The following is a 21,954-nucleotide window of genomic DNA, read 5'->3' on the forward strand; positions in this document are numbered from 1 at the left end:
AAATATATTAATATTAATATTTTAAGGAGGAGAAAACAATAAGCAGAAGGATGAAATTAAACAATAGTAAAAGAAGGGGAAGAGGAAGAAAAAGGAAAAAGACAAAAAAAAACAGAAATAATAAGGAATCTCTGTCTTGGCGTCTAACATCTTTATCTTCAAACACGTTAACACGTAGTTGACGTTGGTGATTGTGAGTACGGTGTTTTACATAGGGAACATATTGGTTTACTTTAAGCCTAACTTTAAGTGATGGAATCCATTACCCCAGAGGGGGCAACTACATCTGGAATATCATATCAGCTGAGCAACAGACGTGGAATCTGTTGCTTACCTCAGCGCCCTGGGCCTGGGGCTGTCTCAAACCACAATCCCTTCCTCTAAATAACCCCAGGTTTTCAGAGCCAGAGAAGTGGCAGAAGGTAGACTACTACAGTGTATATATATGTGTGTATTTACTCTGGTCGCCCTCTAGCAGATACACCAACGTGTCTTAAATACCCTAGAGAAGACACTCGCTCTTTTAACCTGCCTGCGGAGAGATGCTGCTTGCAATGTGGAAGCTGTCAGGGCCAACAAGGCCGCCTGTGTTCTTGAAGCCAATGAAAAGGGAGGGGCTGTCTGTGTGGGCCAGCTGCCTAGGCTAGAGAGCTTTTCCTGGGGCTAGGCAGCAACACATGATCCCTGCAGCTCTCTCCCTGCTTCGTTGACTTCTTCTGGTTCTTCCATTTTTTTTTTTTTTAACTTTGTCTTGTGCCCATGTAGAAACACTGTTAAGTATTTATGCTACCAGTGAGAGATGGGGCCTTGTCAAACCAATCTGTCCACCCCATGCTCACTCCTTCCCTACCACTGCCCTGCTGTCGCACTCGGCACAGGCAAGGTTAAAAGGTGGGCGCAGTGACGTGAACTTAAAGTCCGCAGAGTCAGTGCGGCGACAAGAGTGGAACCAGAGAGGCTTTGCAGTCAGCAGACCAGTGGGACTCAGGAGAGATGTTAAGGGGCGGGGGGTCTATTGATGGATGACTCCTGCGTTGAGCAGATCTGGCGGGGACAGTGTGTGTCTGCGTGTGTCATTAGGGAGATTGATGTGCAGGAAAGCATGAGCACACCGTGTTCATGCGTCAGTTCACACAACCATGCAAGCATTCACACACTTGCAGGGCTGCAGACGGACAAACTAGGACACGTGTAAGAACGCGGTCACACACACACTCGCCTCTCAGGAGTGTGAAGGTTTCACCGAAGTGTGACATGGTGTCAGAGTAATACATTATTCAAGAACTCACTTTTCTTCATCATAGGCATGGCTGAGTGCGGAAGTCTATATTTTTCATTTATTTAGTGAAAATAAAGATGAACGGTGTATAGGCCGCAGCCCGGGGTCAAGTACAATGGGTTTTTTTTTCTCAAAAGGCATAATTAAAGTTCTATCTTTGCAAAATGATGCACACTGTACGGTGCATTCAATCTATTATGCTGTGGAAAATAACACCCCTAGAGTTGGAATAAGGTACTGAAAAGGTCTAGAGATGGGAGAAAATGCTCATACGTTTTTGCAATTGCATTTTTTTTTTTACATTTAATTTTTCAAACCGTTTTGTCGATGTTAATGTAGTGCAATGGTTTCTGAATTTTTTCTGCAGTTCTGCTTTTTGTATATAGGAGTTCAAAACTCCAGTGAATACAGTAGAACCTCGAGATACGAGCGTCTCAACATACTCGTATGTCGAGATACGGGCAAGTCTTCGAGCAAGTTTTTGCTTCGAGATACGAGTAAAGATTTGAGATACGAGCTGGCCGAGCACTCGGAGCAGCTCACGCTGCCTCACTCGTTCACTTCACGTGTTCGTCGACTTCCGTACGCCTCTCCTGCGAGTCTTCCATATTGTGTTTGCGTTATCTACGTGATTATTCTTCATAATAGTGATGAGTCCTCCTCCTCCGCATATGCCTCCATTAGCTGCTACTGTATCGTCTGTCTTGAAGGTTTGAACTCGATTAAAACAACATTTTTTTATATCACAGGAATCTTTATATACTATAATTTTTTTGTGTGTTTGTATGTCTCTATAGCAATTAAAAATATAGCAATTTTTGTTTTTAGAACTAATAAGAGAGAGTTTTTTAGAGGGCCGGAACAGATTTTTTTTTCTTTCTGTTATTTCTTATGGGAAAAAATGATTCGAGATATGAGCACCTCAAGTTACAAGCTCAGTCCTGGAACGGATTGTGCTCATATCTCGAGGTTCCACTGTATTTATTTTAAACACTGCAATTTCTACAAAATCGTTATTCCCCTTGAACATACAAAATAAAATGTGACATCATGAAATGAACCTATGTTGTCATAGAAGGTTACGCAGCTCCAGTTGTATACACCTCGCCTTCGTTGTCGTTCAAAATAAATCCTGTGGCTTTGTAACTCACTAACCTAGCACCCCCATGTGTAGGGTATAAGTGTGGGTATATGTTTCCTCTATTGCCAGCATGTCACCTCGGGGAGAAGAATAACGGCTGGAGTTTTGCAGCCAGTGTTGCTGATGCAGCTTCTGGTTGAAATGTAATACTGGCACAGCTCTGCAACACACAGTGACCTCTCCATGTGTCTCAGAGGTTCATCCCTCTGGCTATGTCCAGGGTGGAACTGCCATTGGTCTATAGGGAGGCTGTCATATCTTACAGGTGTAGAGAAGTGATGTCTCAATTTTTTTCTACTTATATGTTTTTTTACTTTCCCTTTTCCCAGTAGTGAATTCAGTGTTCTGTCTCTATAGGCTTACATGACTGTACGTAGGTGAATGTTCCATACTAAAAATAAGAATAAAAAAACGAATCCCAAATTGGCTTTGGTTTGTTTGAATTATATATATATTATGAATCTGAGTTTTAACAATTTTAATGTTTTAAAATTGTAAATATAAATCAATTCATCATCGACATGTTGTAAAACCTAACATTTTTATTTTACCTTTTTATAAATGATTTACCTGAATCACATAATAACATCTTGGTTATTCAACATGAGATCATTATACAGTATATTGAGAACTAAATCTAAACCACACATGCATCGCCAAACCTTAGGTTTTTTACTGCAAAAATATATGACAATAAACATTTAACTCTTTGCTTTTGTGTGTCCCTGCAGGTTACCTGTATGTCACTTGTCTTATCCAGAACTGTTCAGACAAAATGGTGACGGCGCAATTCCTCGGCAAGATTGACCATAACTCACTGCAGGTGCAGGATGACTACATATTTGTCAAGGTACGTAACCAAATGCATCGAAATGTAACTTAAGCTGTCAAAATCGAAGCATTCACCGTGCTATTTAAATAGTTAAATTGATTAAAAAAATCTTGTCAAATTTTACATTTTTACACATATTTTGTGCTTTTTCAATATTTTAGGTTTTTATTGAGATTCATCTCAATTATCCGTGATTAATTACCACCCTGATTATTTGTGATTAATCACGACTAATTTCATTATAGCTAATCACGATTAACAACGATCACAATTAATCTTGATTAAGAGTCCGCGCACACCTTTGAAAACGACCACAGCTGTCACGTATCACCACTGAGCTTCATGTTCTGTCTACTGTACGTTCCTCTCTCTAAAACCTGCACCACCCTGCTCCTACTGCAGTGCTGCGTAGTATTTATCAGTCCATCGGAACAGTTGGGCTTGTGTTTGCACTCTCAGCTTCAGTACGACGCAGATTTGTTTTAATTTTGCCAATATGTGCTACGACAAACAGAGACATCAAAAAACTGGGACAGCATGCAAAACTCCGACTCTGGTCTCAACTGTATTTGAGTTGCGATTAAGTCCAGCACTGTGGAGTCTGAGGAGGCTGAGGCTAAATCCTATTTGACCGCGATAACAGGCAACTGTGAATGGGCTGGTGTAGCACAAAATCCTAAAGTCAGAAGAGAAAGTACGTGAGAGAATACGTTTTAAAAAAATTTGATTCAAAGAAAAACCACGACTTGTCCTCTGTGGTCGTGCAGTACTTAACTATTTATATGTCAATTTAAAAAATTTGACCTCGTCCTTAGTCTTTTCACTGATTGGTTATATTGACCAGTCTAGCAAAAAAAAATTTTTTTTGTTCAAAATGACAAACTCAATTAAATCAACTTCATTCAAATATAAATTATTTTGACAAAAATGAAACAAAAAATTAACTAAACCTATTTCATGCTCAATCAAATATTGTAATATTAATTTGGTCCAAAATGTCCTATCTAGCACATATGAAGATAATCCCTGTCAATTTTTGACCTGAGAAAACTTTAAGCAGTTGTTTGTTTTACTTAACCCTCCCGTTGTCCTTCGCATTTTTTACACTGCCAGTGTCCTCGCAACAAATTTTAATCTTGTCCCCGAATATGTGTATGAATGAGTATGAGGGAAAAGTTGGCACAAGTCGTGCAGTACAAGAGCATGCACGTGCGCACACGCACGCATACTAACGCACACAAAGGCACATTGGGTCTAGGTGACCCATTGAAGCTGAAGGACAAGAGGGTTAAACCTTGCATTGGTGCATTTCAGCACTGAGTCTTGTGATTCTTGGAAAATTTCCTATCATTAATGCAAAAGAAAGAAAATGCACTGTTTTAATCATTCACATTCAAAATATGTTGCCACATGTTGCTATCACTGTACTAGTGTACTACTGTATTTTCCGGACTAGAAGGCACACTTTTTTTCATCTTTTGGCTGGGTTTGCGACTTATACTCAGGTGCAACTTATAAATCCAAATGTATTATTTCACATATTTGTTATTTTCACACTGACAGCCACTAGAGGGCACTCTAGGCTTGTGTACCAGTATCTGCTACTCCTGTACCAATGAAAATGTACTATTTCGTTACTTTTACACTGTCAGCCACTAGAAGGCACTCTAGGCTTGTGGTCCAGAAAATACGGTATACAGTGATCCCTTGCTATAACGCGGTTTACTTTTCACGGTTTCGCTACTTCACGGATTTGCATCGTGCATTGTGTTCTGCATTCTGATTGGCTAAAAAGTCACTCCGCTTCTTCTCTACCTGTGCGCCAATAACGTTGCGGTTTAATATGTACACGTACGTAAAACAGCTTGCCAAATTGACATTACGTACGTGCAAATTCTCTTGCAATGTCGAGTTTATCAAACCCCATAATGTCGACAAAACGCTCTGGACCGGCAAAAGTACCTGCGGTAGGGACCAAAAGGCAGCGGAAGATGCTGTCTATCGGTGATAAAGTAAAACTATTAGACATGCTAAATGAAGGTAAAAGCTATGCGGCTGTAGGTCGGCATTATGGAATTAATGAATCTTCCGTTCGTTCCATAAAGAAGGAAGAAAAAAACATAAGGAGGACAGCAGCAATAAGTTTTAATAAGGATTCAAAAAGGGTTGCAACTGCCCGCAACAAGACCAGGTAATTTGTATTTTTTTCATAATCATTTTTAATTTTCTCCCGTTCACGGTGGGCGGTGCTAATCTCCGCAATTTGAAGCCTTCTGTTCACGTTGATGATTCAAATTATTATTAGACAGTACATTACAGAAGTTATTTGATGAAACGTTTTTAAAGTACTTTTATTTTACTTTATTTGTGAAACAAATGGTTGAGACTGTAAAATGGTTCGTTCGTTCTTTCTCTTCTTTTTCTGAGTATTTAATTGTAAAAAAAATGCCTATCACGGGTTCTTTTTGGAACGTAACCCCCGCGAAAATCAAGGGTTTACTGTATTACACAGTGTACATTTTTATTTTTGTTTTACTGTGTGTGTATACTGATTATATATGTGCAGTGCCGACTGTAAACTAGTTTGGTCAATATTGAATGCTCAATACTGAGCCTTATCAGTTTTCCGTTTGTTGTTGATAATGAATTGATGATTTTTTTTTTGTTTCATTTATTTTAATGACTTTCAAACCATGCCCTTTGCTAATGCAGTTAGCTGACAACACACATTCATACGCTGCTAATGCCATCCCATTTTAGCAGCTGTTCCCCAGACACTGATCCTCACCTTAAACTCACATACTAATGCTGGCATTAAGGACTGCATTTCATTGTTTCAACACTATTTGATCACTGTTCACTGACGAAAATGCCACAGTCTGCATCTTTTAATCACTGCACTCTTATAATCACAAACCAATCTCAACAGCAACAACACACGCTCTGATGTACACAAGTAAGAAAGGGGGAGGAAAACGGTAAAGGCCGGGCCAAGAAATCCAAAAGTGGTGGCGGAAAATAGAAATCTGTTATTAGGAAAATATATATTAAGTGGTGGCGGAAAATAGAAATCTGTTATCAGGGAAATAAAGAAAAAAAACTTTGATATACTCTAAAGGTCACCATAAGACATCCGAGTAAAACAATTCTTGACATCTTTAATGAATTCTGATTGGCTTCCTATTGGGGGTCCATGTTTGAATGAATAAACATGACTGTGCTATTAGATACTGATAATATTGATTTTAAAATACATTAAAAGAGAGTGACTCACGGTATTTCCTTTTACCTTACTTCCCATCACATTTGAAATGCACTACCTCTCAAACTTTTTAGCACCGCTCATCATGTTCCCAAAGCCAAATAATGATAGGAGTGTTTTTCGGAAAGCTGGTGCAGACATCATTCAGCTCCTGTTTGAGTCGCTGTCAATCACCGTCGTCATCATTCACCAGGCCTCCCTTGCTGAAAACGCTGCCTCAGCTGTTCAGGTTTACCATCTCTAAGCTCTCAGCAGTTGTTGCAGGCGTCCCGGGTCGGTGTGATTCAGCTCTTTCTGGAGCACAGACTCCTGTGCGTGACGTGAGTCGGTGTGTTGGGGCTGACACATTGACTCAACATTAACAGATGGTGACCTCTGCACTGTAACTGTAGTTACTGACTGCCCTTGATGATGAAGTTGCCATGTTCTCGAGGCTTTTATTTTCTCTTTGTAGAGAAAAAAGGCTGTCAAAGAAACTTTTCTTCTGTAATAAACCATACATAATTAACGACTAATTGTGATTAATCGCGATATAATTTATCACTCCTGCTAATAAATGTGATATAAAAAAAAATTCTCTACAAAACTGGAGCAAAAAGACAAAGAACCGCAGCTACGTGAATGTGTTTTAAGGTCCTTTTTGGAATGATGGGAGTATTGTAATATAGGGAAATGTCAAAAGAAGTTGCGGAAGTATGGTAACTCAAAGTTAGCTTGTCATCCATAGACTTACTTACTCCACTGTGCTTGGTGATGCAGTTGCAAATACTGTACATACCTTGTATTGAGATGGTTTTTAAGCTTAAGGTACAAAAACTTCCCCACAGTGTGTTGAAATAACATATCATTGATTATTGTATTAGAGCAAAGGTGAGTGCATGGAGTCGGGAATACATAATGTTCCATCATCTATTATTATTGTATATTCATTTCCTTCCAAGTCTTTTGTACTTCCGATGGATGTCCTTTTTTTTCCTTTGTTTGATTTGACAATTTTGTTTTCCCCTTCTTTTAGGTGACAACAGGGAATCGCACAAAGCACTACGTTTCCTATCGACGCAATGAGTTTGTCCAGATGAGGTTTCCCAAGTACGCCTTACCAAAGGTAAAACATAGTACTTCTGTGTCTAACGTGTCTTTCAGCAAGAAGATTGCTCTTGGATTCACCACAGATTAACATTTGATCGAGTTAACACAGGTTTCTCGCAAAGTCTTAACTAAGTGGAGTATTAGGGTTAATGTGACATTTGAAATTGGTCTTAGGTGTGAATAAATATAATAAATATACTGTTGAAATAACCAAGGCTAGACATGCTTTAAAGAGACATTTCCCTGTCCTTGGGCATTTAAACCAACAAGTATCTTCACTGCGTTCACTTGCTCTGCAGCTGTCAGGGATGTGAACAGTTTCCACAGTCTATATTAAATATTCACCTCTAAGCATTGATCCGGTTGCATCCTAAGCCGAGGATAAATGAGCTCCACCAGAGTACAAGACAGAACAGGAACCTGTGCTGTCAGTGTGGGCTACTCAGGGGGCAGCTTTACAGTGGCACCAGGCTGAGTGTTATTGAACTGTTCTGATTGAACGTCAGACCCCGGGGGGAGATAGCTCATGTATTTTTCAGTTTTAATCTGAGAAAAGGAAATGCTTAAGACAATCACTGGCATTGGCACTCCGTCAGAGAAGAGTGTGTGGAGTGTGTTTTACACCACAGTCCTCTTCTACCTCACACACAGTATGGAAACCACACCGTAGTCCAAAGGAGAGATACTACAGGTCTGATGCTACAACATCAATTACAATTACGAGTGATTTACAAAGAAAAAAAGTAATAGAGTACTATCCATCCATCCATCCATCCATCTATTTATTTTCATCCGCTTATCCGTTACCGGGTCGCGGGGGCAGTAGTCGCCACCCAAATCACACTGCACCGTACCAACCCCCCTGAACCTTCCTGCAGGTGGTGAGTCCACTGGAAGGGACCAACCACCCTAACTGGGATTTGAACTTGCCCAGGAGGTGAACCCTGGGGTTCCACACCAATGACAGAGACATTGCCTCTGGGCCAAAGCGCCACTAATAAAGTACTAATACCACTTAATGGTATCAATACAGAGACTATTATCAGTACCAATACCACTATCCTTATGAGGCCCTACATTCAAATCCTCCTTCTTATACTTGTACTCCTGTCAATCATTGGAGTCAATACAGTTTTTCTACTACAACCAGCTGTGTACCAATCAGTGTTTTTCTACTGCAGGTCAGGGTCTCATTGGCCTTATTGGTAGTACACCAGATATTCATTATTATTTTTTATTCATTTTGGGGTGTTTTTTTTTTTTTATTTTCAAATTTCATCAAGTGGGCTGGATTGAACAACCTAGCGGGTCGGCTTTGGCCCCTGGGCCGTATTGTAACAACTATTTTATTTATTTAATTGATTTATTCAAGCATCATTGTGTCAGTTTGTGTTATCGTGTTAATAGTACAGTTTAAGGAACACTTAAACTTTACTAAAAAAAGAGATGAAGGCAGTTTTTTCAGTGAGCTCTGCTCACTTTCTGTCCAGCTGACGGTGCTATCTATGAAGAAACGTTGTTTTTCGACTGTATTTTGACTTTTTTTTTTTCAAATGTTATTTTTAGTTTTATCAGTACATGCTATTTAAAATATGTTTTACTAAAATGTTGTCCAATGTACAGTATATTCCTAAATTACACACAGTATATACCAGCGAGCTACACAGGACTAATGTGGACATCTGTTCGCAATCATTTTGAAATTTAAAAAAAATTTGAAAACAAAGTTATGTAAGACAGTGGTTCTCAAATTTGTTCTACTCTGTACCACCTGAGAAAACATGGAGCTCTCGGAGTACCACCATGTTGACCAACATTAGAATACAGCAGCATAGGCCTTCCCTGTTAGCTTCCACCACAGGTGCGATATTTATAAATGTCGGCCTTCACTGTAAGCTTCCACCACAGGTGCGATGTTTATAAATATCTATAAAGATGCTTATGTTTAAATGTTGTATTAATTGTCCGTGGTATGTTTCAGCTTTTTTCAATTGAAAATGTAAATGTGAAAATATGAATTTTCCCCGCGTACTGCCAGAGAGCACTCAGGGATGCGCGTACCATGGTTTGAGAACCACTGATTTATTTATTCACAATATTACTGCGAATGTTTGAATTATTTTGAACTTGCCAAGAGGGGACTTCTTGCACCCTTGAGCAATGTCTCTCTGTCAGATAGAGGTGAAGAGGATTGAAGTCGTGCACTTATAAGTGTGCACACACACACACACATTCACACACACACACATTCACATTCACACACACACGCATGACTTTGTGCTGTTTTTAACAAGTGGAGACTACACAGATCAATTTACTGAGGTGTGGCAGGAAGGCAGGGGATAAATTGGTTTGTGTGTGTCCGTGTCTGTATGTGTGTACATGAGTATGCGTGTGTATGTGTGTTTTAAGTATGCCCCAGTTGCTCCCTCTCTCTTGTACCCCCCTCCCCCCCTACATGTGTCCTCTTACTTGGGTGAGCAGATAGGTCGCACGTTGTGACGCTTTTAAGCGAGGCAACTCAGGAAAGGGACCGGAGGGAGAAAGTAGAGAGCAGGAAAGCAAAAGGGGGAGGGTAAAGGAGACGAGAGGACGAGAAAGATAAAGATAGAGGGAGAGGTGGCGATAAAGGACGAGATCAGCAACACAGAAGAAGAGATATGGAAGCAGAAAAATCGGAAAGGTGAGAGAGAGAGAAAAGGCAGTAGGAGAGAGGAGGTATTTTCATGTATTTCCACTTTGAATAATTAAAAGAGTGGAGGATGAAAAATGCAGATGCCTCCAGAGAAAGCAGAGTCTCTTTAGACCTGACCCCAGTAATGGATAAGGCACTCAAACACACACACACACACACGCACAGAGTTTACTGCGCTGTAAAGCAAACACACACACACACGCACACGCACAGTTTACTGCGCTGTAAAGTCAGCGTTGCTTTTATCCTCCCTCTCACCCTCCCTGTTGTCTCACCCCCGTTTTAATCACCTCTGTGTATATGGCTGGTTTAACCAAAGTGAGATTATACAACCGCGGTGTTGTCGTTACTTAAAAGAAAGACAAACTCCATCTTCGCCTGTGTACACTCAGCAAAAACACAGCTTGTTAATAGATGCTCTCTGCTTTGAATTCACTTTAGTGACAGAGTCGTAATATTGCAAGGCTTCTTTCACAACTAACAAACGCTTTAACAGTGGCTTCATCTGTTTTGAATGGCCGCGTGATGGTTGGCATTTGTTCACCTTTGGACAACTGTTACTGGAACTCGGGCTCAGGAGTCTTGTGTTTTTTAAACTTAGCTGCTTTGCTGGGGAATAACACTTGTTCTTACAAGACCAGCTCTAATACTAATAGGAAATTAAAAACAGAATGCACATTTTAAATGGGGCCTTCACTATCCGTTTCTATTCCATAGAATTCTCATGTTTGTATAACTGAGTTTGTCACAAACCGTTAGATTTTTTTAAAATTATGATCATAGATGAAGTGTCAAATATGGCCCATCAAGTCATTTTTTGTGGGTTAAGTTTAGGCCTACAAATAGCTTTGAATCGCCTTATGATAAAGTGAGAGCATATATTGACCATTATCTACAACTGCAACAATGCATTTCATGAGGATGACAGATCTGTGAGTGGTTATCTACAACTGCAACAATGCATTTCACGAGGATGACAGATCTGTGAGCGGAGATCTACTTCATGTGTTCAATATTTCTCCATTTTAAAAATGAGGTCTAAATGTGTTCCTCTCAGTCTTTACTAAATTCAGTTTGGAAAATGTCCAAAGGGCAAACTGAGGATTTTAATATGAATAGTGGGATGTGTTGAGTATGGAAGGAAAAGAGCCCATTATGACAGATGACTGCCAGGCAAAATCTGGCATCTAATGTTGTTGATTATTTTCTTCTTCTTTTAAATCAAACGAGCAAGGGAGCAAAGCTTTTTGCACTTGTCCGCCTTTTGATTAAGTTAAATCTATTGAAGGAGTCCTCGTTTTTTTAACAGTGTCCACCCTGTTTCTATATGATGTATAGAAACAGGTTGTAAAAGAGTGTGATATACTCGCGATGTAGATAGAATAAGTATTAAAAGTGCAAGGGGTCGTACACATCATACACATCAACATCGTAATCTGGGACATAAGAACATCAGAAGAGTCTGATTTACGCCATAATGAAGGGCAAAAAAGTGAATGTAGCACAATCCAATGTATGGCTTCCAACCGGCAAATGTTAACTGAGGCCTCCTGTCCACAGTCAGTGCCTTGTCATGTCATTTGTCCACTCCACTGGCCAACAAGTGGCTGTGCGAAATTTGTGCGAAACAATGAATAGAATTGTTTTTTTATAGTTATGATGTTTTTTCCTGACATTTTCAAATTTTAGTTATGTTGACACTGATCCAAATAGATTTCTGTTAAGTTCGCAACATCACCAGGTAAAATCGTTTGCTGATCATATACTAACGTTTTCATTCTGACTGATTCGTAGAGTGCTATAAATGCGCCTGAGATTTCATGAGCAGAAATTAGAATTTTCTGTAGAAGTACTAGTATAATATGATAAAAAATGGGTAAAAAAAAGGTTCAATTTTGTTGACTATTTAAATTTGAATTATCTTTCAACTAAAACCAAACAAATCTTAAAACCTTTGACTAAACTAGGAGTAAAACCAAGTTACTGTTAAGTCAGCAAACTAAAACCAAATCAAAATTGAATGTCAAAATGACTACTGGTAGCCATAATATTGAATTAGTTTTCAATGTTTATATAAATATTGTCTCTTTTATTGCTTACCGTAGCAACACTGGCACATATGTAAGAGAGAAAGTATCGGTTACTCACTGACGTCCAGCTTTGGTTCCCTTGACTTCTCTGTTGTGTGTAATCTCTATTAGCCCTCTGTCTGATCGTAGGGCATTTGCCACATATACAGTGTCCACATCTGAGTCCTTCATACAAGTACAAACAAGGCACCCGTGACTTCAAATGTTTCCAAACCACAAACACGTTTGTTTCGTGGCTGGTGTTTCTTTTTTGACTTTGGAGACTAACCTCGCTGCTTATTTCTGCTCAGCCTTGTGGTTTGTTTTGCCCTCCACGCACAGGGAATTCAAGTTAAGAATGCACCGTCTGTCTCTGCTCGCCAGACAGTTCACATTTGAATAAAAATTGAGCTGTATCCCTCTGCAGCGGGTCATAAGTTTGAATTCGCTGAGCATGGCTTGATATTTCTAGATCCCTGGATCTCAGATTTTTCATTCTCTGCACTCAGCCTGCGGTCTTGGGTGACTGTGCCTCAGCATGGCCTGACAGAGATGGATGGAGAGCCCTTTTTGTCAGGGGCACTCAGAGATGCAGCTCTGCTTAAGGGCCAACTGTTAAAGATGTGAAATCAGGAATTCTGCCTGGTGATATTTTCAAAACACACAGTCTCTCAAGGCAGACGTTGATGTTTCCAGTGTCCTTTTGTCTTTAGGTCTTTTGTAAAATGTAATTTATTTGAAAACCGTTGAATCCAGTTGAATCAGTTGGCTTAACAAATGTAGGTAGTGGATAAGTACTTTTTTTTTCTACATTTGCAGTATAATTCGTCACTATGCTTCAAGGCGTGTAATGCTCATGTTTGTTGAACTAGTATGCTAAACTTTGATCAACTCAAGTCCTGTTTTCAGGCTGCAAAGAGGCAGGCACTGTACAGGTAAAGTTAAAATGTAGAGATACTTATAGTACCGTATTTTCCGGACCATAAGTCACACTGTTTTTTTTCATCCTTTGGCTGGGTTTGCAACTTATACTCAGGTGCGACTTGTATATTAAAATGTATAATTTCACATGTACATTATTTGCACACTGACAACCACTAGAGGGCACTCTAGTTGGCTCGTGTGACTTATACCCAGGAGCGACTTATAGTCCGTAAAATGCGGTAATAAATGCACCGAAGGAGTCGATTCTCTAATGCAGCTTTTCATGACAACCAGCTGCAGGTCAGTATCTCATTGCCTTCATGAGTATTTGTAAAGTAGTGTGGACAATGTTTAGAGTAATTTCGCCATATCGGCTTACTGACTTATTATCTTACAATATGAACAATTTAAAACCTTAAAAACTTAAAGGACTTGTCACGCCTTAGCCCCTTTATATTTTTATTTTATCCTCAGTTTATTTGATATAAACTTAAACATACCTTCTGTTTGTGGAAAATAGCAAAAAAATTAAACGGATTACTATGCAGGTGGCATAACATTTCTTTGTTTATGTGTAAAAAACATCATCAGAATGTATTAGTCTTCCCCCCCTAGAATTGAGAAGCACTTTTTCTCGAACTGTGACTGAAGAGAGGATAATAAAAAAGTTCTCCATTATGAAAAACAAAGCTGAACTGAGGTCAGCTAAAAAGATTTAGAAGTCATACGTTATCAGCTTTCATCGTGGAGTGTTTGCCGAATTGACAGCGTGTCACTTCAAATGACAAAGTGTTGCATTGTGGAGCAGTTTGGCCGCTGACCCCAGTCAATCAGCCAAACACTTTCATTTAACCTTTGCTTTCACATAGTTGATCTAATTATATAATACAGTTAGAGATAATACAGTCACTGCCAAGTGCAGGTTGTACATGTTCTTTAGTGAACGTATTTATGTCCATACAATACACAGCTGTCGTGCTGCGTTAGGTTCATTGGCTACTTTAGGCTTTTGTTGTGTGAATTGTCGACTCAGAATCTTATGAAGCAGAAATTTGCACACCTCTAGGTGCCAGCTCCTTCTCAAGTTCAAAGCTGATGCCAAACCCTCACAGAATGCTTTCAAAGTGATTGCAAACCGGATTTACTGTAAAGTATCAATCCAAGGAAAAAGGAAGAGGGAGAGAAAAAAAAAGCCACAGGAGATGCCGCAAATCAAGTAGATTACGTGTGTTTGTTCTCAGAAACCCTTAAAGTTGGGTGAAACAAGCAGAGTTTTCACATTTTGGATTAGAAACATTAACCAAGGCATACGCTTAAAATCAACAAATCACAATTTTACTCATTTCCAGGAGCAGGAAGGGAACACAATGGACCCCAGCTATGATCTGTCGCTGACCCTGGCTCAGCCAGTCATCATTTTTTCTGTCATGTCAGAATATAGCCAGAATTTGTGTTCCAAGCGTTTGATAATTTTGTTTCTGTTGTACATTATTTGTGTTTACACTACTCTTTAGGTATTACCTTTCCTGAAGATTCTGACTTATAACAAAAAGCATGTAAACAACATCTATGTGTAGGACTTAGACCAAGCGTGGACAAACTTTTTGACTCGCACGTCGCATTGGCCCTAATATTTGACAGGGGGGCCGGGTCAGGAGCAGATAGATGGAGCGTTCATGTGAACCAAGATAAATGACAAGTAAAAGTCATGCATAAAGGCTAAAATGCTATTGATTTCATCATTTTCTACGCCATTTATTCGGGAAATGTGTGTATTTCAAGGAGAAGGCAGAAATATAATGATAATATAAATAAATTATATAATTTGGAAAAGTTTGGCAGGCCATGCCTGACTTAGACTAAAGTTGATCTGATATGCAATGAAGGTATGGGATAAAGTTTTCAAATCGAGGACTAGGCAAAATTTGTCAAATCAGTGACTAGCTGATTGACTTTAAGACCAGATAAAGTACTGGAGATGCATTTTTGGGGTTTTTTAAGAGTGTTGGTAGAAAAGTTCGAAGAAGGTCAAAGGGGGTTGCGCTGTGTCTTGATGGGTTTAGGGAAAATGTATGAATGGATGCCTTAGGAGTATGAGGTGGTCAGGAGTGGCAGTGAAGTATGTGTAGGTGGTGCAGGACATGTAAAAGGCCAGCGAGATTATAGTTAGATGTTCAGTCTAAGTGGCTGATGCATTCGAAGTAGAGGTGCGGTTACATCAGGGATCAGCTCGGAGTCCCTTGGTGTTTGTTATGCTAAAGGACAGGTTGATACATAAGGTGAGACAGGAGGCTCCATGGACTATGATGTTTGCAGATGACATCTCTAGTAGCGAGGGTAGGGAGGAGGCGCTTTGGAGCAAAGAGGAATGTATGTCAGCAAGCAGTACTGGATACATGTGTTTAAAAAAGAGTGAGGAGAGGGAAACAATAACGATGTGAAGTGGAGATAGTAAAGTTGGGTGAGTTCAAATACGAATACTTAAAAAGGAACCTTTATAAGACGGTAGTGAGACCTGCTATGATGTTTGGTGTAGATACATGGATCTGTTTAAAAGACAAGGGTCTGAGTTGGAGGTAGAGGAGACGTAGGAGATGAAGATGAGATTTTGACTGGGAGTGACCAGGATGGACAGGAGTGGAACTAAGTAAGAAGAAACTTTCTCCATGTCTATTTTAGATGGGTTTTCTTTTTGTTGTTGTGAAAAAAAAAATTCTCCCTTTCTATTTTAGATGGGGGGTTTTTTGTTGTTTTTCAAATCATGATGCAGATGTAGTGCATTCGCGTACGCACAATTGTGCTGTGTCACTGAATGGACACACACCTCCTGCAGCACCTTGCCCTATGCTCAGACAGCTCCATTATGAAATGTCATGATAATACAATCACTAGTGGAGAAAGTGCTGAGCAATGAAGTCATTTGCATTTGAGGCTTACAGTCTTGGAAAAGAACACGTAACGAGTTTTCTGTGCTGCCAAAAACACTTTGTTCATTGGATGAAGTGCTCTCTTATCTCCTCCGTCCCTGTTGACCTGCTGCTCTATTATAGATTATGTTCCTTGGCTCTGAGTAAGCTTCTATCAAACACTTTGACTTTCTTGTAAATCAAACTTTGAATCAAGAGGGGTTTTTTTTCCCTTTTTTCTATTTTTTCCACATCATTTGTTTTGGAAATACTTAATCTTCCTTTTAATTCAATTCCATTCATCAATGATAAGGCCTTTGCTCGTCTACTTCCAGGATGTTCAGATCGTGAGCACGGACGAGAACCAGGTTTTCCTTGCCCTCCAGGAGTGGTACCAGTCTGACACGTATAACCTGTACCAGTCGGACCAGCAGGGCGTTTACTACTCCATGGTCCTGGAAAATGTTCGCAGCACCAAGCAACCGGAAGAGAACGTTCTCATCGACATCTTAGAGGTGAGGACTGTTAGAACAGTTGTATAAACAGAGCTTCGAACCATAACATCACTATATTAAAAAAAGTGCACCATGGGGGGGGGGGTATCTATCGAACCCCAACCCTATCAATACCTGATGTGTCCCCCTAGTGAAATGGCAGTGGGAGCAGTGGCCCTCAGCTCATTTGAGTTAAAGACCTCTGGTCAGTGGTGTGAACAATTTAAGGGAAATATATTTTTAATCCAGCTTGTCTTGCAGGTACGAGGCGTAAAAGGTGTCTTCCTGGCCAATCAGAAGATCGATGGCAAAGTGACGACTGTCATCACTTACAACAAAGGGCGAGACTGGGAACCTTTGGCGCCACCCACCACTGATATGAATGGCAAACCCGTTAGCTGCAAAGCTGTAAGCATCGCCTCACAATTTGAACTTGGGTTTTTTTCCTCTTGTACAGACACTTCAATAGTGTTAGTGAGCACTTTTTGATAGTCAGTTTAATCGATATTTGTACATCTTATAAAAACATTTATTGCAAAATTAAGTTGAAAGACAGGTAGGAGTCAAACTTTCCCCACGGGTTCATGTTGTCTTAATACAGATAATACATCTAGATTTCTTGTATTCAGGAACCAGGTGTAGTTTAACTTGACTTGGGCTCAATGTCCCCTGATGATGTCACTGTGACGTGTCACAGTGGAAAGCTCAGTTGCCCTGTCAATTGATTCATGCATCTGAAATTCACTCTAATTTGCAGAGACATGTAAATAACACAAACTAGTCCCCTACATGAGAAGGATTACAGGATAACGAAAAAAAGAAAAAAAAAATCTCTGACCATTGTACTCAAAATACATTGGCAATACAGGGAGCGTAATTACAGGGTAGCTGTGGATTAGTCATGATTAATCATGAATAGTCATTATTAATCACAACACAACATAAATCAGTGTTCTTAGTCACGCCGAAATTTAGGTGAACTTGTAAAACAGCGATGTCGAAATGACATCGAATGATGCTACAGAAGAACAAGGGAGCTAACAATTGTAAAATTATTAGATATAATGAAAAGTACTATACCTAACAAGGAACACAATCAACACCAGCATGTACTTCACCCGGAGTCACCCACACTCTGGTATCAATACATCATGCTATTCAGCAAGTTCAGTAGTCAGGGAGGCACTCAAATGTTTTGTTAAACCTATTACTCCATTCAGCAAGATTTGAAAGAGATATTGACATCAAGACAATCCGGCCAGACATTTGTTATCGCCGACACAGCCGCACACTCACAGATATCGCAGTTCACTCGAATGCTAACCTCATATTCCCTTTTGCCGTCAGCGATGCCTCATCACAACAATAACAAACACAGCTCTATTGACATCTTTGCTGTATGAGAGATGGCTTTATTTCAAACACAGGTATGGCGCATGTCGCTGGCCTGACAACACACATCGAGATTCACCATCTAATGTGTCTCTGTATCAGGTTCACACTGTCAGCAGCATCTATCGCTTGGCCACCTGATGGAGACATGCTGAGAGTAACGACCTCTGGGGGAACAGGGGCAGTTTATCAGCAGCACAATAAGGTGCAGCGGGGACACACGGCTGGAATCGGCCTTTAATTCAGAGCTGAAAAGAACCATGTAGATTTCACGAGGCAAAGCGATCACCTGTGTTCCTGGATGAAATAAGTCCGCCGCTGTGAATATACAAAGTTAATACGCTTAATACGCTGTGAATATACAAAGTTAATACGCTTTTCCTACCGACAGTTTAAAAGCACTTCCCAAAGAATTGACATTAAGCAACTGTCAAAGTGTGGACACGAACAAAAAAGGGTTCAGCAAAAGGAGGGTAGAAGATAAGAAAAAAGTCTGAAGTTTCGGTTCTTTTTTTTACAGTGCTTAGCATACAGCATGAACATAACGTGTTTCAATTAAAAACGGGTTATATGACAACAGTGGCACCTCACCAGTGGAGCATAGCTTGGGCTGAATTTTCTTGTCAAGACCAACACATTCTTTTATTGGTCTTAATAGCATTATCCTGATACCATTCTTTTTACAAGCAAGTACCAGTACCGTTTTTTTTTTTGTTTGTTTGTTTTTTTGTTTGCTCGCTGATAAGTCTTTAGGATCAGATTATATAAATATGCATTGGACTGGAAGGCATTGGTATATAGATATAAATTATTAAAAATGATATAGAAAACATAATTATAAATAAAATGAGACTTGTTGCATAGATAACACAGCTGCTGAACAGAAAGTGAGCAGAGCTTTGACACCACGGCTGTCAAACTCATTTTGGTTCAGGGGCCACATACAGTCTAATAAGGAGTTGAATAACAATACATACTAAATGTTTTTTCCCCTTTGTTATATATAGTATATTAGACAATCCTCATATTTAATGAAATATAATTTTACTGAAAAACATATCTCAGTGGGTTTGTCCATTGTTTTTATTTTCAAAATTCATCAAGCCGACCGCATTGACCCCCCTTATGGGCCTTGTTTGGCATTATTTTTAAGCATTATTTTGATGTTATTTTAATGTTGGTTAAATAAGACTTATTAAAAAGTGACTCGATGAGGTGACTGAAAGAAGTATCAGCAAACTTCCAGTGAGGGTGTGTACAAACTATGACGAAACAAGCCGCTACAAGATAGTGATCTCTTGATTGGAATTCTCCTTTTGTTCAAATGTCATCCTTACTGGTGACATATATTTATATTTCAAAAATGCATTCATTTGCTGGTTTTTGAGTTACTCCGAGACATACAGTAAAATGAAGCACCTGTCTTGCATTATTGTTTGCCTCCAGTCAGTTTGTATCTTCCAGGAGGTTCAATCATGTTGGTTGTCAACAGAAACAACATATAGTTTATGAAACACCATAAAACTTAACAATGTGAGACAACCTTGCTGAAAGGCGTAGAATTTATAACTCAGGGTGGACCACGTGGGATTTTGTCTCTCGCAGTGTCAACTTTTATTTACTTCAGTCCTAAGATTTCTCTGAAGTGAAGTACGAACACCATGTTAGACGAGCGTTGCTGCGGGCATTATGGATGTTGTTGTTCTGGACTCTACCGCTGTCTCCTCAGTCTGTTCTCCTTACTTTATTGTTCCAAATTTGTCAGGCGTTAAAATGAAACATTGTCACAGACTTAGACTTAGTTCAAAGCAAATATACCAAGTTAGAGCTGAGAGAAGTTAAATTATTTGAAATTAGTATTAGATTGTATTAGATTGAACAGTTGGATTGAAATACGATGGGATGAGATCAGACTAGTACTTTTTACTACTACTTTTTACTGATATTGCCCAAACACTTAATTTCTGACCTCGATATCAAATGATACTGATATAAGCAGCCGTTTGAGATTCCTGACCAAGTGATTCCAGCATAATTGGCAAAAACACACGCATTGTGTTTTTGGATTTGCATTATTGGAGGAAAAACCAATAACGATTCCCACTGATATTACATAATTATGCTAAAATCAGATCGATAATATTGGTCGATCGATATTAGATTAGATTAGATTAGATTAGATTAGATTAGATTAGATTAGATTAGATTAGATTAGATTAGATTAGATTAGATCAGATTAAATTAAATAAAATGTTGGATTAGAAAAGGGATGGATATGAAATAGTATACATTAGATTAGATTTTGGGTTAGATAATGTTAGGTTAGGTTGGACAAGAAAGAGTTGGATTTGTTTAGATTAGATTACATTAGATTAGATTAAATTAGATGCCATTAGGCTGGATAAGAAATAGGATGCATTAGATTGGAGTTTAGATATGATTTGATTCATTTCGATAAAAAAAGACTCTTATTGTCAGGAAAACAAATTAATTTTGAAAAAAAAAACCCAAAGCACTCATTATCAATTTTATATCCCACAACGAAGAGCTCTTGTTGATAATTGAATTTCAAATGTTAGAATGGTCACAGATTTCCTCAGTGATAATTTGTACTGCCCTTGCTCAAAAAGAGAGTGCCTCTCCATTTTAGTCCACCTTGTACTTCATCACACACCCAAGGAAAGTAGCCCAGCTGCAGGCAACTGTGGATCCCAGTGTTAGCATTTATGAATCTCATGTTTGATTCTCTCATTTAAAATGAAGAAGGTCCCATTAAGTGGCCCGGACTGTATTAGCCTCACCGTGTGCGATGAAGGCCACACGCTGAGATGTGTTTGCAGTCGAGTTATGGAGCGTCTTTGTGCTAAGACTCATTAAACACGGCTAAGGTGCGGGTGTCTACACTAGTAGTTGTACACTGCATGTCCTTCAGGCCTCTAATAGACAGATGGATGAGCGTATATATCGTATAAACTTTAATATTCACCATTGTCTCTCCTCCATACAGCCCGACTGTCACCTCCACTTGCATCTGCGCTGGGCGGACAACCCTTATGTCTCTGGGACGGTGCACACTAAAGACTCAGCTCCAGGTCTCATCATGGGTGCAGGTGAGTCTACCAAAAAAATACTTTTTTGTTTGCATTGTTGCATTGACAACAAATCCATTGCAAGTTCTTGCGTTGCCATTTTATGGATTTTGCCTCCATCAATGTAGAATTTTCCAAAAGATAACTGCAGATTATATACACTAGAGCTAGAGCGACCCACATATTTTCCAAAAGATAACTGCAGATTATACACGCTAGAGCTAGAGCGACCCAAGTCAATAGACATTATAGGAAAAAAATCTCTTGTGATCCACCTGAGGGTCACGATCCAGTCTTTGGGAAACAATGCGCTAGACCAGTGGTTCCCAAACTTCTCTGTGCCCCTCTTTTGGTTCAAAAAATGTTTGTGCCCCAACTTGAAAAAACAGGACACATACACATATTTTGTTTTCAAACTTGTTTATTTAACACATTTAAAATTAAATTTTTTGTAACGTATCTTATCGATTTTATGCTAGCATTGCTAACCTTGCGTGTGGGGGGTACACTGCATAGGGCTGCTCGGAGCAGATCGAACAGACGATAGCAAAAATGAAAGCAAGAATTAAAAGTTACAGCCTCCTTTGCAATATTATTATCAGCTATTAATTTTACACCGCCTTCAACCAATTTAATTTTTTTATTTTTTTTTGCCAGTCTCTTGTTAAACATTTACAACTTTGGACTCCCAAAGGGTGCACAGTGCCATGGGATGATACATTTGTGAGTCGCCAAGGAATTTAATGACATCATCATCATCACACTGACAGAGGAAGAACTAC

At 39.3% G+C, this 21,954-nt stretch overlaps 1 protein-coding gene across 7 annotated transcripts in view; it reads left to right on the forward strand.

Moving 5' to 3' along the window:
• sorcs2 (sortilin-related VPS10 domain containing receptor 2) overlaps window positions 1-21,954 on the forward strand; it is a 284,595-nt gene that overhangs the window by 239,061 nt on the left and 23,580 nt on the right. For all 7 annotated transcript variants that reach the window (XM_025062521.1, XM_025062513.1, XM_025062528.1 and 4 more), the window contains exons 7-11: window positions 3,152-3,270; window positions 7,530-7,619; window positions 16,533-16,712; window positions 16,953-17,099; window positions 21,091-21,193. In XM_025062521.1, the coding sequence (XP_024918289.1) occupies window positions 3,152-3,270; window positions 7,530-7,619; window positions 16,533-16,712; window positions 16,953-17,099; window positions 21,091-21,193 (639 nt within the window). The remainder of the gene's footprint in view (window positions 1-3,151; window positions 3,271-7,529; window positions 7,620-16,532; window positions 16,713-16,952; window positions 17,100-21,090; window positions 21,194-21,954) is intronic.

This window comes from Cynoglossus semilaevis, chromosome 1 (genome assembly GCF_000523025.1).
Source record: "Cynoglossus semilaevis isolate Cse_v1.0 chromosome 1, Cse_v1.0, whole genome shotgun sequence".
Classification (NCBI taxonomy): domain Eukaryota; kingdom Metazoa; phylum Chordata; class Actinopteri; order Pleuronectiformes; family Cynoglossidae; genus Cynoglossus; species Cynoglossus semilaevis.